Source organism: Sylvia atricapilla, unplaced genomic scaffold (genome assembly GCF_009819655.1).
Source record: "Sylvia atricapilla isolate bSylAtr1 unplaced genomic scaffold, bSylAtr1.pri scaffold_135_arrow_ctg1, whole genome shotgun sequence".
NCBI classification, from domain to species: domain Eukaryota; kingdom Metazoa; phylum Chordata; class Aves; order Passeriformes; family Sylviidae; genus Sylvia; species Sylvia atricapilla.
This window is the reverse complement of record NW_027077063.1, coordinates 23,519-45,401: the sequence shown is the minus strand read 5'-3', so window position 1 is coordinate 45,401 and position 21,883 is coordinate 23,519. Positions and strand designations below refer to the sequence as shown.

General features: G+C 57.7%; 1 protein-coding gene and 1 long non-coding RNA gene across 3 annotated transcripts in view; one reads left to right on the top strand and one right to left on the bottom strand.

The window, feature by feature from the left end:
• Nucleotides 1-110: 110 nt before the first annotated feature.
• Nucleotides 111-21,883, bottom strand: part of UBA1 (ubiquitin like modifier activating enzyme 1) — a 44,052-nt gene continuing 22,279 nt past the window's right edge. The window contains exons 13-24 of one of the 2 annotated variants that reach the window (XM_066340192.1): nt 21,631-21,786; nt 20,145-20,310; nt 17,718-17,914; nt 16,458-16,522; nt 14,575-14,770; nt 11,840-11,914; nt 10,248-10,437; nt 9,010-9,098; nt 8,129-8,221; nt 3,686-3,877; nt 1,251-1,352; nt 111-255 (exon numbers count right to left, since the gene is read on the bottom strand). In XM_066340192.1, the coding sequence (XP_066196289.1) occupies nt 151-255; nt 1,251-1,352; nt 3,686-3,877; nt 8,129-8,221; nt 9,010-9,098; nt 10,248-10,437; nt 11,840-11,914; nt 14,575-14,770; nt 16,458-16,522; nt 17,718-17,914; nt 20,145-20,310; nt 21,631-21,786 (1,626 nt within the window). In that variant the 3' untranslated portion in view covers nt 111-150. The other variant, XM_066340193.1, reaches the window with a different exon arrangement.
• Nucleotides 1,155-7,782, top strand: LOC136374799 (uncharacterized). The gene is made up of 3 exons (XR_010745975.1): nt 1,155-1,205; nt 7,550-7,599; nt 7,716-7,782. It is a non-coding gene; the product is annotated as an uncharacterized lncRNA (long non-coding RNA).

The following is a 21,883-nucleotide window of genomic DNA, read 5'->3' as shown; positions in this document are numbered from 1 at the left end:
GCCCTGTCCCCCACCCCTGGGACATGTCCCCGATCACAGGACACGTCTCTGCCATGGGCTGTGCCCTTCCTCCAACCCTCCTGTCCTGTCCCCTTCCCTGTCCCCCACCCGTGTCCCCAATGTCCCCGGTGTCCCCCAGTGTCCCCAGCCCTACGGTTGGTCGTGGCGCTCGCGCAGTTTCGCCGCCGGCATGAAGAAGGAGTAGAGCATGGACACGCCCTGGGACAGCATCGTGATCTCCAGCCGGTGCTCCTTCTGCGGGGACACGGGGACACGGGGTCAGCGGGCCTTGGGGACATTGGCCACCACAGGAGCCCCATGGCCTTGGGGACATCAGCCATCACAGGGGTCAGCAGGGCTTGGGGACATTGGCCATCATGGGAGTCAGCAGGCCTTGGGGACACAGCCACCACAGGAACCCCATGGCCTTGGGGACATTAGTCACCACAGGGGTCAGCAGGGCTTGGGGACATTGGCCATCATGGGGCACCCATGGGAGCCCCACGGCCTTGGGGACTTGGGCCACTACAGGAACCCCACAGACTTGGGGACATTAGTCACCACAGGGGTCAATGCGGCTTGGGGACATCGGTCACCACAGGAAGCCCACGGCCTTGGGGACATTAATCACCACAGGAGTCAGCAGGCCTTGGGGACATTGGCCACCACAGGGGTCAGCGGGCCTTGGGGACACGGCCACCACAGGAACCCCACAGTCTTGGGGACACTGGTCACTACAGGGGTCAGCAGGGCTTGGGGACATCGGCCACCACAGGAACCCCATGGCCTTAGGGACATTGGGCACCACAGCGGTCAGCGGGCCTTGGGGACTTGGGCCATACAGGAACCCCACGGCCTTGGGGACATTGGTCACTACAGGGGTCAATGGGGCTTGGGGACATTGGCCACCACAGGAGCCCCATGGCCTTGGGGACGTCGGTCACCACAGGAAGCCCACGGCCTTGGGGACATTAATCACCACAGGAGTCAGCAGGGCTTGGGGACACGGCCACCACAGGGGTCAGCAGGGCTTGGGGACATTGGCCACCACAGGGGTCAATGGGCCTTGGGGACGTTGGTCACCACAGAGCCTTGACCTTTCCCTGTTTCCCAGTGCCCCCCTCCTGGTTGGGCTTCATCAGTTGTCCCCCTGCGTCCCTCCCAGTCCCTCCCAGTCCCTCCCAGTGGCTCCCAGTCCATCCCAAGTCCCCTCCCAGTCCCTCCCAGTGGCTCCCAGTCCCTCCCAGTACCTTGAAGTAGGCGAGGAACTGGCGCAGGGTCATCTCCTGCCCGTCGGGCTGCAGCCCCTGCACCTCGAACCGGTCCCACAGCGTCCACTCCACCTCATAGTACTGGGGACACGGCAGGGGACGGTCACAGCCACCACGGGGACCCAGACCCCTCTGGGGACCAAACCCGGCCCCACAGTGACCCCAGACCCCTCTGGGGACCAAACCCGGCCCCACAGTGACCCCAGACCCCACAGTGACCCCAGACCCCACAGTGACCCCAAACCCCACAGTGACCCCAAATCCCCTCTGGGGACCAAACCCGGCCCCACAGTGACCCCAAACCCCACTGTGACCCCAGATCCCTGTGGGGACCAAACCTGACCCCAGTGTGACCCCAGACCCCTCTGGGGACCAAACCTGACCGCACAGTGACCCCAGACCCCACAGTGACCCCAAATCCCCTCTGGGGACCAAACCTGGCCCCACAGTGACCCCAAACCCCACAGTGACCCCACAGTGACCCCAAACCTCTCTGGGAGTGACCCCTAGACCCCCTGTGACCCCAAATCCCCTCTGGGGACCAAACCTGACCCCCCAGTGTCCCCCACCCCCAGTGAACCCAAACCCCCTCTGGGAGTGACCCCAGTGACCCCAAAGCCCCTCTGTGGGTGACCCCCAGCCCCCAGTGACCCCAAACTCCCTAGTGACCCCAAACCCCTCTGTGGGTGACCCCAGCCCCCCAGTGACCCCAGCCCCCCATGTGGGTGACCCCAGACCCCGTGTGGGTGACCCCCAGACCCCCAGTGACCCCAGACCCCCCCTCCCCACCCCCCAGTGACCCCAAACCCCCCAGTGACCCCAGCCCCCCGTGTGGGTGACCCCAGACCCCGTGTGGGTGACCCCCACCCCCCCAGTGACCCCCACCCCCCCTCCCCAGTGACCCCCAGACCCCCCAGTGACCCCAGCCCCCCGTGTGGGTGACCCCAGACCCCGTGTGGGTGACCCCAGACCCCCTGTGTGGGTGACCCCCAGCCCCACAGTGACCCCAGCCCCCCGTGTGAGTGTCCCCCACCCCCCAGTGACCCCCACCCCCCAGTGACCCCAGACCCCCGTGTGGGTGACCCCAGCCCCCCTCTGTGGGTGACCCCAAACCCCCTCTGGGGGCCAAACCCAGCCCCATTGTGACCCCAGACCCCGTGTGGGTGACCCCCACCCCCCAGTGACCCCAGACCCCCCGTGTGGGTGACCCCAGCCCCCCTCTGTGGGTGACCCCCAGCCCCACAGTGACCCCAGCCCCCCTCTGTGGGTGACCCCAGACCCCGTGTGGGTGACCCCACCCCCACAGTGACCCCAGACCCCCCAGTGACCCCAGCCCCCCTCTGTGGGTGACCCCAGACCCCCCGTGTGGGTGACCCCCAGCCCCACAGTGACCCCAACCCCCTCTGTGTGTGACCCCAAACCCCCCAGTGACCCCAGCCCCACAGTGACCCCAAACCCCCTCTGGGGGCCAAACCCAGCCCCATTGTGACCCCAGACCCCGTGTGGGTGACCCCCACCCCCCAGTGACCCCAGACCCCCCGTGTGGGTGACCCCAGCCCCCCTCTGTGGTGACCCCAGACCCCCCAGTGACCCCAAACCCCCCAGTGACCCCAGACCCCCGTGTGGGTGACCCCAAACCCCCGTGTGAGTGACCCCCACCCCCCAGTGACCCCCAACCCCCTGTGTGGGTGACCCCCAGCCCCACAGTGACCCCAGACCCCCCCTACCCACCCCCCAGTGACCCCAGACCCCTCAGTGACCCCCAAATCCCCCAGTGACCCCAAACCCCCCGTGTAGGTGACCCCCAGTGACCCCAGACCCCCGTGTGGGTGACCCCAGACCCCCCAGTGACCCCAAACCCCCCAGTGACCCCAGCCCCCCGTGTGGGTGACCCCAGCCCCACAGTGACCCCAGACCCCCTCTGTGTGTGACCCCAGACCCCGTGTGGGTGACCCCAGACCCCCTGTGTGGGTGACCCCCACCCCCCCAGTGACCCCAAACCCCCCGTGTGGGTGACCCCAGACCCCCCAGTGACCCCAAACCCCCCAGTGACCCCAGCCCCCCGTGTGGGTGACCCCAGCCCCACAGTGACCCCAGACCCCCTCTGTGGGTGACCCCAGACCCCCAGTGACCCCAGACCCCTGTGTGGGTGACCCCAGACCCCCCGTGTGGGTGACCCCAGACCCCTGTGTGGGTGACCCCAGACCCCCCGTGTGGGTGACCCCAGACCCCGTGTGGGTGTCCCCCACCCCCCCAGTGACCCCAGACCCCGTGTGGGTGACCCCAGACCCCCAGTGACCCCAGCCCCCCTCTGTGAGTGTCCCCCACCCCCAGTGACCCCAGACCCCCCGTGTGTGTGACCCCAGCCCCACAGTGACCCCAGCCCCCCTCTGTGGGTGTCCCCAGCCCCGCACCTTGTTGCGGGGACAGGCCAGGGGCTCGGAGAAGCCCACGAAGGGCAGCGCCAGGTTGAGGAAGGCGTTTTTGTAGGAGCTCAGCCGCCGGTGGCCCTGAACCAGTTTGAAGAGCTCGAGGCAGGCCAGACCCACCACGGCCGCCGTGGTGGTGGCGATGGCAGGGATGATCTTCCCCGCGATCAGTTTGCTCTGGGGAGGAGGAAAAACCAAAATAAAAAAAAAACACAAAAAAAAATCAGGGTTAAAGGTTAAGGGATGGCATCAAAAATTAGCTCTGAGGGATGGAGGAAAAAAAAACCCCAAAAAAACCCCACAAAAACCCAAAAAAACAAAAACAAAAACAAACAAACAAAAAAACCCCAAAAAAACCCCACAAAAATCAGGGTTAAAGGTTAAGGGATGGCATCAAAAATTAGCTCTGATGGATGGAGGAAAAAAAAACCAAAAAAACCCAAAAAACCCCCCCAAAAACCAAAAAAACCCCCAAAAACAACAACAACAACAACAAAAAATCAGGGTTAAAGGTTAAGGGATGGCATCAAAAATTAGCTCTGAGGGATGGAGGAATAAAAAAAAACCCAAAAAAAACCCCACAAAAACCCAAAAAAACAAAAACAAAAACAAAACCAAACAAACAAAAAAACCCCAAAAAAACCCCACAAAAATCAGGGTTAAAGGTTAAGGGATGGCACCAAAAATTAGCTCTGAGGGATGGAGGAAATAAAAAAAACCCAAAAAAACCCACAAAAACCCAAAAAAACAAAAACAAAAACAAAACCAAACAAACAAAAAAACCCCAAAAAAACCCCACAAAAATCAGGGTTAAAGGTTAAGGGATGGCATCAAAAATTAGCTCTGACGGATGGAGGAAATAAAAAACAACCAAAAAACCCCACAAAAACCCAAAAAAACCAAAACCAAAAACAAAACAAAACAAAACAAAACAAAAAAAACACCACAAAAATCAGGGTTAAAGGTTAAGGGATGGCACCAAATAATTGCTCTGAGGGATGGAGGAAAAAAACCAAACAAAAAATACCCAAAAAAACCACCCAAAAAACCAAAAAAAAACCCCAAAAAACAACAACAACAAAAAAAAGTCAGGGTTAAAGGTTAAGGGATGGCATCAAAAATCAGCCCTGAGGGATGGAGGAAATAAAAAAAAAACAAAAAAACCCCACAAAAACCCAAAAAAACAAAACCAAAAACAAACAAACAAACAAACCCCAAAAAAACCCCACAAAAATCAGGGTTAAAGGTTAAGGGATGGCACCAAAAAATCAGCCCTGAGGGATGGAGGAAATAAAAAAAACAAAACCAAAAACCAAAAAAACCCCCCAAAAAACAAACAAACAAAAAAAAATCAGGGTTAAAGGTTAAGGGATGGCATCAAAAATTAGCTCTGAGGGATGGAGGAAATAAAATACAAAAAAACCTACAAAAACCCAAAAAAACAAAAACAAAAACAAAAACAAACAAACAAACAAAAAACAACAAAAAACCCCCCAAAAAACAACACAAAAATCAGGGTTAAAGGTTAAGGGATGGCACCAAAAATTAGGTCTGAGGGATGGAGGAAATAAAAAAAAAAAACAAAAACCAAAAAAAACCCCCCAAAACCCCCCCCCAAAAAAATCAGGGTTAAAGGTTAAGGGACAGCACCAAAAATTAGCTCTGAGGGATGGAAGAAAAAAAATACAAAAAAAACCCCCAAAACCCCCCCAAAAAACCCCAAAACCCCCCCCAGAAAACCAAAAAACAACACAAAAAAAAGGGGTTAAAGGTTAAGGGATGGCACCAAAAAAATCAGCCCTGAGGGATGGAGGAAAAAAAAACCCCAAAAAAACACCCCAAAAACAAAAAACAACACAAAAAAAGGGGTTAAAGGTTAAGGGATGGCCCCAAAAATCAGCTCTGAGGGATGGAGGAAAAAAAAAAATCCCAAAAAACCCCCCCAAAAACCCCAAAGAACAAAAAAAAAAAAAAAACCCACAAAAAAAAAAAAAAAAAAGGGGTTAAATCAGCCCTAAGGGATGGAGGAAAAAAAACCCCAAAAAACCCCAAAAATCAACACAAAAAAACAACACAAAAATCAGGGTTAAAAGTTAAGGGATGGCATCAAAAATTAGCTCTGAGGGATGGAGGGAAAAAAATACAAAAAAAACCCCCCAAAACCCCCCCAAAAAACAACACAAAATAAAGGGGTTAAAGGTTAAGGGATGGCCCCAAAAAATCAGCCCTGAGGGATGGAGGAAAAAAAAAAACAAAAAAAACCCCAAAAAATCCCAAAAACAAAAAAACCACAACACCAAAAAAAGGGGTTAAAGGTTAAGGGATGGCCCCAAAAATCAGCTCTGAGGGATGGAGGAAAAAAGGAAGGACCCACAGGAGACCCTAAAAATCATATTGGATCCTGTAATGCCACAGGAAATGCCATAGCATCTCCCAGCACCCCAAAATAATCCCAGAGCACCCATAAAAACCTCATAAAACCCCCATAAAAACCCCATAGCACCCATAAAAACCCCATAGCACCCCATAATAACCCCATAGCACCCATAAAAACCCCACAGCACCCCATAATAACCCCATAAAACCCCCATAGGACCCCATAAAAAACCCATAGCACCCATAAAAACCCCATAAAACCCCCATAGGACCCCATAATACCCCATAGCACCCCCCAGCACCCCATAATAACCCCACAGCACCCATAAAAACCCCACAGCACCCATCAAAACCCCATAGCACCCATAAAAACCACACAGCACCCCATAATAACCCCATAAAACCCCCATAGCACCCATAAAAACCCCATAGCACCTTTCAGCACCCCATAATAACCCCACAGCACCCCATAATAACCACATAGCACCCCACAGAAACCCCATAGCACCCGCCAGCACCCCATAACCCCTGTAAAACCCCATAAAAACCCCATAGCACTCATAAAATCCCCCAGCACCCATAAAAACCCCATAGCACCCATAAAAACCCCATAATAACCCCACAGCACCCATAAAAACCCCACAGCGCCCCATAGCACCCCATAATAACCCCATAGCACCCCATAGCACCCTTCAGCACCCCATAAAAACCCCATAGCACCCCATAATAACCCCATAAAACCCCCATAGGACCCCATAAAAACCCCACGGCACCCATAAAAACCCCATAATAACCCCATAGCACCCATAATAACCCCTGTAACACCCCATAATACCCCATGGCACCCATAAAAAACCCATAGCACCCATAAAAACCCCATAGCACCCATAAAAACCCCATAATAACCCCATAGCACCCATAATAACCCCTGTAACACCCCATAATACCCCATGGCACCCATAAAAAACCCATAGCACCCATAAAAACCCCATAGCACCCATAAAAACCCCATAGCACCTCATAATAACCCCATAAAACCCCATAGGACCCCATAATAACCTTATAGCACCCCCCAGCACCCCATAATAACCCCTATAACACCCCATAAAACCCCCACAGCACCCCATAAAAAACTCCATAGCACCCCATAATAACCCCTGTAACACCCCATAATAACCCCTAGCACCCATAAAAACCCCATAAAACCCCCATAGGACCCCATAAAAACCCCATAGCACCCATAAAAACCCCATAGCACCTTTCAGCACCCCATTATAACCCCATAATAACCCCATAGCACCCATAAAAACCCCCCAGCACCCCATAATAACCCCATAATAACCCCATAGCACCCATAAAAACCCCATAGCACCCCATAATAACCCCACAGCACCCCCCAGACCCTCACCCACAGTGACACTGCCATCCCACCAGCTGTCCCCACTGTCACCAGCCCCTACCCAGTGCTCCCAGTCCCCCTCAGTCCCTCCCAGTCCCTCCCAGTCCCTCCCAGTATCCCCCCAGTCCCCTCCCAGTCCCCTTATTCCCTCCCAGTTCCCCCAGTCCCTCCCAGTCCCCCCCAGTTCTCCCAGTTTCCCCAGTCCCTCCCAGTCTCCCCAGTCCCTCCCAGTCCCCCCAGTCCATCCCAGTCCATCCCAGTCCCTCCCAGTCCCCCCCAGTCCCTGTCCCAGTCCCTCCCAGTCCCTCCCAGTTCTCCCAGTTCCCCCAGTCCCTCCCAGTCCATCCCAGTCCCCCCCAGTCCCTTCCCAGTTGCCCCAGTTCACCCAGTTCCTCCAGCTCACCCCAGTCCCTCCCAGTTCCCCCCAGTCCCTCCAGTCCATCCCAGTCCATCCCAGTTCTCCCAGTCCCTTCCAGTTCCCCCCCAGTCCCCTCCAGTCACTCCCAGTCCTCCCCAGTCCCTCCCAGTTTCTCCCAGTCCCTCCCAGTCCCCCCCAGTCCCTGTCCCAGTCCCTCCCAGTGCCCCCAGTCCCTGTCCCAGTCCCCCCCAGTCTCCCCAGTCCCCCCCAGTCTCCCCAGTCCCCCCAGTCCCACCTTGTGGCGGTCGGCCGGGGGGATGTCGTAGTTCTCCGCCCGCAGGTTGGAGGCGGCCACGATGAAATCCATGTGGAAATTGGTGTCATCGTCCTGGGGACAGCCAGGGGGTTGGGGGCACCCAAGGGGGGTTTTGGGGGCACCCAGGGTGGGTTTGGGGCACCCAGAGGTGTTTGGGGGGCACCCAGGGGTGTTTGGGGGGCACTCAGGGGGAATTTGGGGCATCTGGGGGGAGTTTGGGGGCACTCAGGGGTCTCTGTGGGGCACCCAGAGGTGTCTGGGGGGCACCCAGGGTGGGTTTGAGGCACCCAGGGGTCTCTGGTGGGCACCCAGAGTGGTTTTGGGGGCACCCAGGGGGGTTTGGGGAGCACCCAGAGGTGAATTGAGGCACCCAGGGGGATTTTTGGGGACACCCAGGGGGATTTTTGGGGGCACCCAGGGGTCTCTGGGGGGCACCCAGAGGTGGGTTGAGGCACCCAGTGGTGTCTGGGGGGCACCCAGAGTGGTTTTGGGGGGCACCCAGGGGTGGGTTTGGGGCACCCAGGGGTCTCTGGGGGACACCCAGGGGTGTCTGGGGGGCACTCAGAAGTGGGTTGAGGCACCAAGGGGGGCATTTGGGGCACCCAGGGGGATTTTTGGGGGTCACCCGGGGAGTTTGGGGAGCACCCAGAGGTGGATTGAGGCACCCAGGGGGATTTTTGGGGACACCCAGGGTGGGTTTGGGGCACCCAGGGGTCTCTGGGGGGCACCCAGGGTGGGTTTGGGGCACCCAGGGGTGTCTGGGGGGCAGACAGGGAGATTTTTTGGGGCACCCAGGGGGATTTTTGGGGGCACCCAGGGGTGTCTGGGGGGCACCCAGGGGTGTCAGGGGGCAGCCCCACCTTCTCGAAGTCGATGGGGAACATTCTGAAGCCCGGCAGCTCCTCGGGGCTGGGCAGAGACGCCTTCAGCTCCTCCAGGCGCCCGTCGTCTGTGGGGAGGGCACCCATGGGACCCCCGGCACCCGCGGGACCCCCGGGGACACCCACAGCACCCATGGGACCCCCGGCACCCGTGGGGCCCCCGGGGACACCCACAGCACCCACGGGACCCCCGGGGACACCCACAGCACCCATGGGACCCCCGGCACCCGTGGGGCCCCCGGGGACACCCACAGCACCCGTGGGACCCCCGGGGACACCCACAGCATCCGTGGGACCCCCGGGGACACCCACAGCATCCGTGGGACCCCCGGCACCCGTGGGACCCCCGGGGACACCCACAGCACCCGTTAGACCTCCGCCAGCCCCTCACCCAAAGTGACACCAGGCCCCCAGTGCTCCCAGCCCATTCCCAGTGTGGCACTGGCAGCTCCCCAGTGCTCCCAGTAACCCCCAGTCTCTCTCCCAGTGCTCCCAGTAACCCCTAGCGCCTCTCCGAGTGCTCCCAGTAACCCCTAGCGCCTCTCCCAGTGCTCCCAGTCGCCCCCAGTCCCTCATCCAGTTCTCCCAGTGCCCCCAGCTGTACCCAGGGTGGCACTGGCTGTTCCCAGAGCCTTTCCCAGTTCTCCCAGTCCCTGTCCCAGTTGTCCCAGTCCCTGTCCCAGTTTGTACCCAGCGCGGCGCTGGCTGTTCCCAGTCCCTCTCCCAGTCCCAGTGCCCCCAGTCCCCCGAGTTGTCCCAGTCCCCCCAGTCCCAGTCCCAGTCCCTGTCCCAGTCCCAGTCCCAGTCCCCCCAGTCGCACCCAGCGCGGCGCTGGCTGTTCCCAGTCCCTGTCCCAGTTCCCCCAGTCCCTGTCCCAGTTGTCCCAGTCCCCGTCCCAGCCGCACCCAGCACAGTGCTGGCGCTCTGCAGCTCCTGGTCCATTGCCCCTCACTGCCCCTCAGTGTTCCCTGTCCCCCCAGTCCCTGTCCCAGTTGTCCCAGTCCCAGTCCCAGTCCCCGTCCCAGCCGCACCCAGCGCGGCGCTGGCTGTTCCCAGTCCCCGTCCCAGTCCCCCCAGTCCCAGTCCCTGTCCCAGTTCCCCCAGTCCCCAGTCCCAGTCACCCCAGTCCGCACCCAGCGCGGCGCTGGCTGTTCCCAGTCCCTGTCCCAGTCCCTCCCAGTCCCCCCAGTCCCCGTCCCAGTCCCCCCAGTCCGCACCCAGCGCGGCGCTGGCGCTCTGCAGCTCCTGGTCGCTGACGTGGATGCGGACCCCGGCCTTGGGGGCGAAGGGCGGCACCCGCACGTGCCGCAGCAGCTCGGCCACGGCCGCGCGGTCCCGCGAGCCCGCGATGCCGTAACTCTGCGCAAACAGGTTGGCCGCCGCCACCACGTAGTCCAGGTGCAGGGGCTGAGGGGACACGGGGACACCAGGGGACACCCACGGGTCAGGTGACAACCATGGGACACCCAGAGGGCACCCAGAGGGGACAGGTGACACCCAGAGGGGACAGGTGACACAGTAACTCTGCGCAAACAGGTTGGCCGCCGCCACCACGTAGTCCAGGTGCAGGGGCTGAGGGGACACGGGGACAGCAGGGGTCAGGGGACACCCATGGGACACCCACGGGACACCCATGGGGCACCCATGGGACACCCATGGGGTACCCAGAGGGGACAGGTGACACCCAGAGGGGACAGGTGACACCGTAACTCTGCGCAAACAGGTTGGCCGCCGCCACCACGTAGTCCAGGTGCAGGGGCTGAGGGGACACGGGGACACCCATGGGACACCCACAGGGGACAGGTGGCACCCAGAGGGGACAGGTGGCACCCAGAGCAGCAGGTGACAAGTGAAGGTGGCGCCTACGGGGAGTAACTATCACCTGAAAGTAACAGCTCAGCACTAAAGGGGACAAGGTGACACTGAAGGGTGACAGGTGACACAGCCCCACCCCAGGTGACACAGGTGACGCACTCAGGTGACACAATGGCACAGGTGACACAGGTAACCCAGGTGACACACAGAGGTGACAATGACACAATGACACAGGTGACACAGTGGCACAGGTGACACAGATGACACACACAGGTGACACACACAGGTGACAATGACACAATGACAAAGGTGACACCCAGGTGACACCCGGGTGACACACAGAGGTGACACACACAGAGGTGACACACACAGAGGTGACACACACACAGGTGACACACACAGGTGACCCAGGTGACACACACACAGAGGTGACAATGACACAGGTGTCACAGTGACACACACACAGGTGACACACAGGTGACAATGACACAGGTGACACAGGTGACACACAGGTGACACACACAGGTGACACAGGTGGCACACAGAGGTGACAATGACACAGGTGTCACAGTGACACACACACAGGTGACACACAGGTGACAATGACCCAGGTGACACACACACCCAGGTGACACACCCAGGTGACACACACAGAGGTGACAATGACACAATGACACAGGTGACACACAGGTGACACAGGTGACACAGGTGACACACACAGATGACACACACAGAGGTGACAATGACACAGGTGACCCCCAGGTGACCCAGGTGACACACACAGAGGTGACAATGACACAGGTGACCCAGGTGACACACAGGTGACACACACAGAGGTGACAATGACACAGGTGACACAGGTGACACAGAGGTGACACTCAGGTGACACAGGTGACACTCAGGTGACACTCAGGTGACACACACAGAGGTGACAATGACACAGGTGACACATAGGTCACACAGGTGACACAGGTGACACGCAGGTGACACTCACGTTGTCGGGGTCGAAGACCAGCGGGTGTGGGCAGCGCTTGGGCCCCGACCAGAACAACGTCCCCGAGTTCGTTTTCTGACCAATTAACGACATCAATTAGCTGCTAATTGGACTTAATGAGCTCATTAACTAGCCTAACAAGGCAATTAATTACATTAATGAGGTAAACAATGGGGGCCTGCCCGGTGATGTCCGGGTAAATTAATTAATTAATGGGGTTAACGAGGTAATGGGGTTTAATGAGGTAATTAATTAAATTAATGAGCTAATTAACGTGTCCCAGGGGAAGTTGTGCAGCAGCTGGTGGACGTTGGGGTAAATGAAGTAATTAATTGGGGTAAAGGGGTTAATAATGGAATTAACCAGGTTAATCGCTGCTAACACCCTAATTAATTAAATTAATGAGCTAATTAACGTGTCCTGGGGGAAGTTGTGCAGCAGCTGGCGGATGTTGGGGTAAATGAAGTAATTAATTGGGGTAAATGAGATTGGGGTAACGAGGGTAAATGACCTGTACTGGGGTTAATGGGATAACTAATCCATCCTAACACCGTAATTAATTAGATTAATGAGCTAATTAATGTGTTCCCACCTGTCCCAGGGGAAGTTGTGCAGCAGCTGGCGGATGTTGGGGTAAAGGAGGTAATTAATTGGGGTAAACGAGGTTGGGGTAACGGGGGTAAATTAGCTATGCTGGGGTTAATGAGATAATTAACTGAACTATACTGGGGTTAACACAATAACTAATCGCTGCTAACACCGTAATTAATTAAATTAATGAGCTAATTAATGTGTCCCAGGGGAAGTTGTGCAGCAGCTGGCGGATGTTGGGGTAAATGAGGTAATTAATTGGGGTAAAGGGGTTAATAATGGAATTAACCAGGTTAATCGCTGCTAACACCCTAATTAATTAGATTAATGAGCTAATTAATGTGTCCCCACCTGTCCCGGGGGGAAGTTGTGCAGCAGCTGGCGGATGTTGGGGTAAATGAGGTAATTAATTGGGGTAAACGAGGTTGGGGTAACGGGGGTAAATTAGCTATGCTGGCGTTAATGGGATAACTAATCCATCCTAACACTGTAATTAATTAGATTAATGAGCTAATTAATGTGTTCCCACCTGTCCCGGGGGAAGTTGTGCAGCAGCTGGCGGATGTTGGGGTAAACAGGGTTTGGGATAAACGGATTAATGGGGAGAACTGAACTATACTGGGGTTAACACAATAACTAATCGATGCTAACACCGTAATTAATTAGACTAATGAGCTAATTAACTCTTCCCCACCTGTCCCGGGGGAAGTTGTGCAGCAGCTGGTGGATGTTGGGATAAACAGGGTTGGGGTAATGAGGCTAAATGACCTATACTGGGATTAATGGGATAACTAATCGCTGCCAACACGATAATTAATTAGATTAACGAGTTAATTAGCCCTGCCCACCTGTCCCGGGGGGAAGTTGTGCAGCAGCTGGCAGATGTTGGGATAAACAGGGCTCAGGAAATCGGAATAACTGAACTATACTGGGGTTAACACAATAACTAATCCACGCTAACACCGTAATTAATTAGACTAATGAGCTAATTAATGTGTTCCCACCTGTCCCGGGGGAAGTTGTGCAGCAGCTGGCGGATGTTGGGGTAAATAAGGTAATTCATTGGAGTAAAAGAGGTTGGGGTAATGAGGCTAAATGACCTATACTGGGGTTAATGGGATAACTAATCAATGCTAACACCGTAATTAATTAGATTAATGAGTTAATTGGCACATCCCCACCTGTCCCAGGGGAAGCTGTGCAGCAGCTGGTGGATGTTGGGATAAACAGGGTTGGGGTAATGAGGCTAAATGACCTATACTGGGATTAATGGGATAACTAATCGCTGCCAACACGATAATTAATTAGATTAACGAGTTAATTAGCCCTGCCCACCTGTCCCGGGGGGAAGTTGTGCAGCAGCTGGCGGATGTTTGTGTAAATGAGGTAATTGATTGGAGTAAATGAGGTTTGGGGTAATGAGGCTAAATGACCTATACTGGGGTTAATGGTATAACTAATCACTGCTAACACCGTAATTAATTAGATTAATGAGCTAATTAACGCCTGCCCACCTGTCCCGGGGGGAGTTGTGTAGCAGCTGGCGGATGTTGGGATAAACAGGGCTCAGGAAATCGGGATAACTGAGCTATACTGGGGTTAACACAATAACTAATCGATGCTAACACCGTAATTAATTAGACTAACGAGTTAATTAGCCCTGCCCACCTGTCCCGGGGGGAAGTTGTGCAGCAGCTGGCGGATGTTGGGGTAAACAGGGTTTGGGATAAATGGAGTAATGGGGATAACTGAACTATACTGGGGTTAACACAATAACTAATCACTGCTAACACTGTAATTAATTAGATTAATGAGCTAATTAATGCCTGCCCACCTGTCCCGGGGGGAGTTGTGCAGCAGCTGGCAGATGTTGGGATAAACAGGGCTCAGGAAATCGGAATAACTGAACTATACTGGGGTTAACACAATAACTAATCCATCCTAACACCGTAATTAATTAGATTAATGAGCTAATTAGCCCTGCCCACCTGTCCCGGGGGGAAGTTGTGCAGCAGCTGGTGGATGTTGGGGTAAACAGGGCTCAGGAAATGGGGATAACTGAACTATACTGGGGTTAACGGGGTAACTAATCCATCCTAACACCGTAATTAATTAGACTAACGAGCTAATTAACTCTTCCCCACCTGTCCCGGGGGGAAGTTGTGCAGCAGCTGGCGGATGTTGTTGCTGTACTGGCGGTGCCAGTGGCGGCAGGCCCAGGCCACGCAGTCGGGCCAGGCGCGGGGCCGGTCGCTGACCAGGCTGCGCTGCACCGCCTCCAGCACCTCCAGCGGCTGCGTGCCGGCCAGGCGCAGCGTGCGCTCCAGGAACTTGGGGTCCCTGCAGAAAAACGGGGTGCAGGGGGTTATTGGGGTACAGGGGTTATGGGAGTACAGGGGTTATGGGGCGCAGCGTGCGCTCCAGGAACTTGGGGTCCCTGCGGAAAAACGGGGTACAGGGGGGTTACTGGGGTTATGGGGGTGCTGTGTCTGCTCCAGGAACTTGGGGTCCCTGAAAGGAAAAATTGGGGTACAGGGGGTTGTTTACAGGGGTTATTGGGGTACAGGGGTTATGGGGTTACAGGGGTTATGGGGCGCAGCGTGCGCTCCAGGAACTTGGGGTCCCTGAAAGGAAAAACGGGGTGCAGGGGGGTTACTGGGGTCATGGGGGTACAGGGGTTATGGGGCGCAGCGTGCGCTCCAGGAACTTGGGGTCCCTGGGGGGAAAATGGGGTACAGGGGGTTATTGGGGTACAGGGGTTATGGGGGCGCAGTGTGCGCTCCAGGAACTTGGGGTCCCTGGGGAAAAACGGGGTACAGGGGGTTATTGGGGTACAGGGGTTATGGGGCGCAGCGTGCGCTCCAGGAACTTGGGGTCCCTGAAAGGAAAAACGGGGTACAGGGGTTATGGGGATCCACTCCAGGAACTTGGGGTCCCAGGGGAAAAACGGGGTGCAGGGGGTTGTTTATAGGGGTTATGGGGTACAGGGGTTATGGGGGTACAGGGATCTGCTCCAGGAACTTGGGGTCCCTGAAAGGAAAAACGGGGTGCAGGGGGGTTATGGGGGTACAGGGGTTATGGGGCGCAGTGTGCGCTCCAGGAACTTGGGGTCCCTGGGGGAAAATGGGGTGCAGGGGTTATGGGGTACAGGGGTTATGGGGTACAGGGGTTATGGGGGCACAGCGTGCGCTCCAGGAACTTGGGGTCCCTGGGGAAAAACGGGGTACAGGGGGGTTACAGGGGTTATGGGGTACAGGGAACTGCTCCAGGAACTTGGGGTCCCTGGGGAAATGGGGTACAGGGGTTGGGGGTACAGGGGTTATGGGGGTGAAGGATCCCCACCAGGAACTCGGGGTCCCTGGGGGACTCCCGTGGGATTTGGGGGGCTCTGCTGGGATTTGGGGGGCTCTGTTGGGATTTGGGGGCTCTGTTGGGATTTGGGGGCTCTGTTGGGATTTGGGGGGGCTCTGTTGGGATTTGGGGGCTCTGTTGGGATTTGGGGGCTCTGTTGGGATTTGGGGGCTCTGTTGGGATTTGGGGGCTCTGTTGGGATTTGGGGGGCTCTGTTGGGGTTTGGGGGCTCCTGTGGGATTTGGGGGGTTCTGTTGGGATTTGGGGGGTTCTGTTGGGATTTGAGGGGCTCTGTTGGGATTTGAGGGGCTCTGTTGGGATTTGGGGGGCTCCTGTGGGATTTGGGGGACTCTGTTTGGATTTAGGGTGCTCTGTTGGGATTTGGGGGACTCCTCTGGGATTTGGGGGGCTCTGTTGGGATTTGGGGGGCTCTGTTGGGGTTTGGGGGGCTCTGTTGGGATTTGGGGGCTCTGTTGGGATTTGGGGGGCTCCTGTGGGATTTGGGAGGCTCCTGTGGGATTTGGGGGACTCTGTTGGGATTTGGGGGACTCCTGTGGGATTTGGGGGCTCTGTTGGGATTTGGGGGGCTCTGTTGGGATTTGGGGGCTCTGTTGGGATTTGGGGGACTCCTGTGGGATTTGGGGGCTCTGTTGGGGTTTGGGGGCCCCCCACTCACATCAGGTACTGGTTCACGTTCTCGGCCGGCTGCTTGAAGAGCCCCTCGAACTCGTCCCGGGCCCACTGCGGATGAGGGGGTGTCACTGGGGGGCTCCTGGCACCAGGGGCACCCCAAAACGGGGACTGCAGTGCCCAGGACCCCCCAAAACCAGAACCCTGGTGTCCAGAACCCCCAAAAACAGAACCTGGTGTCCAGGAACCCTCCAAAACCAGAACCCTGATGCCCAAGACCTCCCCAAAGCAGAACCCTGTGTCCAGAACTCCCCAAAACCAGAACCCTGGTGTCCAAGACCCCCCAAAAACCAGAACCCTGATGTCCAGAACCCCCAAAACCACGGAACCTGGAGTCTGGGACCCCCCAAAACCAGAACCCCGATCTCCAGGACCCCCCAAAACCATGGAACCTGGAGTCTGGGATCCCCCACAACCAGAACTCTGATGTCCAGAACCCCCAAAACCACGGAACCTGGAGTCTGGGACCCCCCAAAACCAGAACCCCGATCTCCAGGACCCCCCAAAACCATGGAACCTGGAGTCTGGGATCCCCCACAACCAGAACTCTGATGTCCAGAACCCCCAAAACCAGAATCCTGATGTCCAAGACCCCCAAAACCAGAACCCTGGTGTCCAAAACCCCCCAAACCAGAACCCTGGTGCCAAGAACCCCTAAAAACCAGAACCCTGTGTCCAGAACCCCACAAAACCAAAACCCTGATGTCCAGAACCCCCCCAAAACCAGAACCCTGGTGTCCATAACCCCCAAAACCACAGAACCTGGAGTCTGAGATCCCCCAAAACGAAGACTCCAGTGTCCAGAACCCCCAAAACCAGAATCCTGGTGTCCAGAACCCCCAAAACCACGGAACCTGGAGTCTGGGACCCCCCAAAACCAGAACCCTGTGTCCAGAATCCCCAAAACCAGAACCCTGGTGTCCAGAACCTCCCAAAACCAGAACCCCGATCTCCAGGACCCCCCAAAACCATGGAACCTGGAGTCTGGGATCCCCCACAACCAGAACCCTGATGTCCAAGACCCCCCAAAACCAAAACTCTGATGTCCAGAACCCCCCCAAAACCAGAACCATGATGTCCAGAACCCCCAAAACCACGGAACCTGGAGTCTGGGATCCCCCAAACCATGCCCCTTTGCTCTCCAACACCCCTCAAACACCACCCAACCATCTGGAACACCCCCAAAAAACCCACCTGGGCACCACCCGGCGCCCCTGGGGGCACAGCTGGGCACAGCTGGACTCACCTGCAGCGTGTGCTCGATGGCGTTGGGGAAGTTCTTGAGGGTGCAGATGGGGATGGCCTTTTCGGGGGGGTCCTGGCTGGAGCTGTACGACTCGCTCAGGAACGGGATCACCACCTGAACGTTGCCTTTGGTGCCCAAAGTGCCCGACTCCAGCAGAGGCTTCCGGTAATAAACGCAGCGCCGGTCCATGTACAGCCCTGCCCGGGGGTGGGGGGAGTTATGGGGTGGGCTGGGGGTTGTGGGGCACCCCCAAAAGCTGTGGGGCACCCCCAAAAGTTATGGGGCACCCCCAAAAACTGTGGGGTACCCTTAGATATGGGGCATGACCATGGGATATGGGGCACCCTACAGTAAACACAACACTGGTCCATGTAGAGCCCTGCCCGGGGGTGGGCGGCAGTTATGGGGTGGGCTGGGGGTTGTGGGGCACCCCCGAGGGTCCCCCCGAGGTCCCTGTGGCACCCCAGCCCCTCAAGAGTCCCCCTGAGGGTCCCCATAGCCACCCAAGGGTCCCTGTAGCCCCCAGCCCCACAAGGGTCCCCACAGCCCCTCAAAGGTCCCCACAGCCCCCCGAGGGTCCCAACAGCCCCCCAAGGTCCCCCCCAGCACCCCTGAGGTCCTTGTGGTCCCACAGCCCCCCAAGGGTCCCCATAGCCCCCGAGGGTCCCAGTAGCTCCCAGCCCCTCAAGGGTCCCCCTGAGGTCCCTGTGGCACCCCAAGAGTCCCCACAGCCCCCGAGGGTCCCCCTAGCCCCCCGAGGGTCCCCATAGCCCCCTTAGGGTCCCCCTGAGGTCTCTGTGGCCCCACAGCCCCCCACGGGTCCCCACAGCCCCTCAAGGGTCCCCATATTTCCCAAGGTCCCCATAGCCCCCCAAGGGTCCCACAGCCCCCCTAAGGTCCCAACAGCCCCCCAAGGGTCCCCATAGCCCCTCAAGGGTCCCCATAGCCCCCCAGGGGTCTCCACAGCCCCCCAAGGGTCCCCACAGCCCCCTGAGGGTCCCAGTAGCTCCCAGCCCCTCAAGGGTCCCCCTGAGGTCCCTGTGGCACCCCAAGAGTCTCCACAGCCCCCTGAGGGTCCCCATATTTCCCAAGGGTCCCTATAGCCCCCCAAGGTTCCCTGTGGCCCCCCAAGGGTCCCCATATTTTCCAAGGTCCCCATAGCCCCCCAAGGTCCCCATAGCCCCCCGAGGGTCCCCACAGCCCCCCACGGGTCCCCACAGCCCCCCACGGGTCCCCATATTTCCCAAGGTCCCCACAGCCCCCCAAGGGTCCCCAAAGCCCCTGAGGGTCCCCCATAGCCCCCCAAGGTCCCCACAGCACCCCGAGGGTCCCCAAAGCCCCCCGAGGTCCCCCGTCCCCCCGAGGGTCCCTATAGCCCCCCGAAGGTCCCCATAGCCCCCCGAGGGTCCCCCTAGCCCCCCAAGGGTCCCCATAGCCCCCCGAGGGTCCCCATAGCCCCTTAAGGGTCCCACAGCCCCCCAAGGTCCCCAAAGCCCCCCGAGCGTCCCCCTAGCCCCCCGAGGGTCCCCCTGAGGTCTCTGTGGCCCTATAGCCCCCCAAGGGTCCCCACAGCACCCCGAGGGTCCCCATATTCCCCAAGGGTCCCCCACAGCCCCCCACGGGTCCCAACAGCCCCACAAGGGTCTCCCTCAGGTCCCCTGTGGCCCCCCAAGGGTCCCCATATTTTCCAAGGTCCCCAAAGCCCCCCAAGGTCCCCCATAGCCCCCGAGGGTCCCCACAGCCCCCCACGGGTCCCCATATTTTCCAAGGTCCCCAAAGCCCCCCGAGGGTCCCCCTAGCCCCCCAAGGGTCCCACAGCCCCCTGAGGGTCCCCACAGGCCCCCAAGGGTTCCCACAATCCCCCAAGGGTCTCCCTCAGGTCCCCTGTGCCCCCCAAGGTTCCCTGTGGCCCCCCAAGGGTCCCCATATTTTCCAAGGTCCCCATAGCCCCCCAAGGTCCCCAAAGCCCCCAAGGGTCTCCCTAGCCCCCCAAGGGTCCCCATGGCCTCCCGAGGGTCCCTGTAGTTCCCAGCCCCTCAAGGGTCCCCCTGAGGTCCCTGTGGCCCCCCAGCCCCCCAAGGTTCTCTACAGCCCCCCGAGGGTCCCCATAGCCCCCTAAGGGTCCCCCTGAGGTCTCTGTGGCCCCACAGCCCCGCCACGGGTCCCCAAAGCCCCCCAAGGGTCCCCACATTTCCCAAGGTCCCCACAGCCCCCCAAGGGTCCCCCTGAGGTCCCTGTGGCCCCCCAAGGGTCCCCATAGCCCCCCGAGGGTCCCCCGTGCCCCCTAAGGGTCCCATAGCCCCCTAAGGGTCCCCAAAGCCCCCGAGGGTCCCCCTACCCCCTAAGGTACCCCATAGCCCCCCAAGGTCCCCACAGCCCCCCGAGGGTCCCCAAAGCCCCCCGTGCCCCCTGTCCCCCCGTGCTCACGCGCGTCCACGTTGTCCAGCGCGTTGGCCACGCCGTCCAGCCCCTCGAAGAAGTCGTCGTCGTAGACGCGCTCGGTGTCGGGCCCCACGCGGTCGGTGCGGCTGCACACGCGCAGCGCCGGGTTCATCTCCCGCGCCGCCGCCGCCGCCCGCTCCGACTTCAGCTTCTGGGGGGGCGGGAACGGCCGGGAGGTGAGCCACGCCCCCTGGGACACGCCCAGACAGGCCACGCCCCTTTGGGTTGGCTGAGGAAGTCGGTGTTTAGCATAGGAATGGATTGTTGGGGTTGGCCGAGAAACTCAACCATTGACATTGACCAAGAAACTCCATCTTTGACGTTGGCCAAGGAACTCAAGCGTTGACATTGAGCATAAAACTCAACCATTGACATTGGCCAAGGAACTCAACATTGACATTGAGCGTAAAACTCAACTGCTGGCATTGGCCCAGAAACTCAACCGTTGACATTGACCAAGGAACTCAACCGTTGATATTGGCCAAGGAACTCAACCATTGACATTGGCCAAGGAACTCAGCCATTGACATTGGTCAAGGAACTCCACCATTGACACTGGCCAAGGAACTCCATCACTGGCGTTGGCCAAGGAACTCAACATTGACATTGGCCAAGGAACTCAACTGTTGGCATTGGCCAAGAAACTCAGCCATTGACATTGGCCAAGGAACTCAACCGCTGACATTGGCCAAGGAACTCCACCATTGATATTGAGCGTAAAACTCAACCACTGACATTGGCCAAGAAACTCAACTGTTGACATTGAGCATAAAACTCAACCATTGACATTGAGCATAAAACTCAACCGTTGACATTGGCCAAGGAACTCAACCATTGACATTGACCAAGGAAATCCACCACTGATGTTCGTCAAGAAACTCAACCATTGACACTGAGCGTAAAACTCAACCACTGACATTGGCAAAGAAACTAATCCACTGACGTCAAGCGTGAAACTTGATTGTTGACGTTGGCCAAGAAACTCTAATGGTGATGTTGAGCATGAAACTCATCCACTGGCATTGGCCAAGAAACTCAACCACTGACATTGGCCAAGGAACTCAGCCATTGACATTGGCCAAGGAACTCAACTGTTGACATTGGCCAAGGAACTCCACCATTGACATTGGCCAAGAAACTCAACCATTGACGTTGGCCAAGAAACTCAACTGTTGGCATTGGCCAAGGAACTCAACCGTTAACGTTGGCCCAGAAACTGAACCATTGACACTGGTCAAGAAACTCAACATTGACATTGAGCATAAAATGGCCAGTGTCAACCATTGACATCGAGCATAAAACTCAACCGTTGACCTCGCCCACCAAACTCAATCCTTGAGCCAAAACTCCACCGTTGACCTCGCCCACCTCAACGGCACCACCCTAAAGATGGCTGCCCACCTCCCACTGCCTCTGCCCCTCGAGCCCCCCCAAAACTCCGCCCCTCAGCGCCCCTCTGGCCAACCCTCACCGTGACGTCCCACGGCCGGAAGAGGAACTGGCGGTTGAGGTTGGACTTCTCGATGGTGTCCATGTCGGTGACGGTGACGCTGCCCTCGGGGCCGCAGCCCAGCCCCACCATGGCGAAGTTCTTGAGGAGCTCGCAGCCGATGGCCCCCGCCCCCACCTGCCGGGGACACGTGGGGACACTTGGGGACACAGCAGGAGGTGGCCCGAAGGGTTGGGGACACGTGGGGCCAAGTGGGGACATGTGGGGACACAGC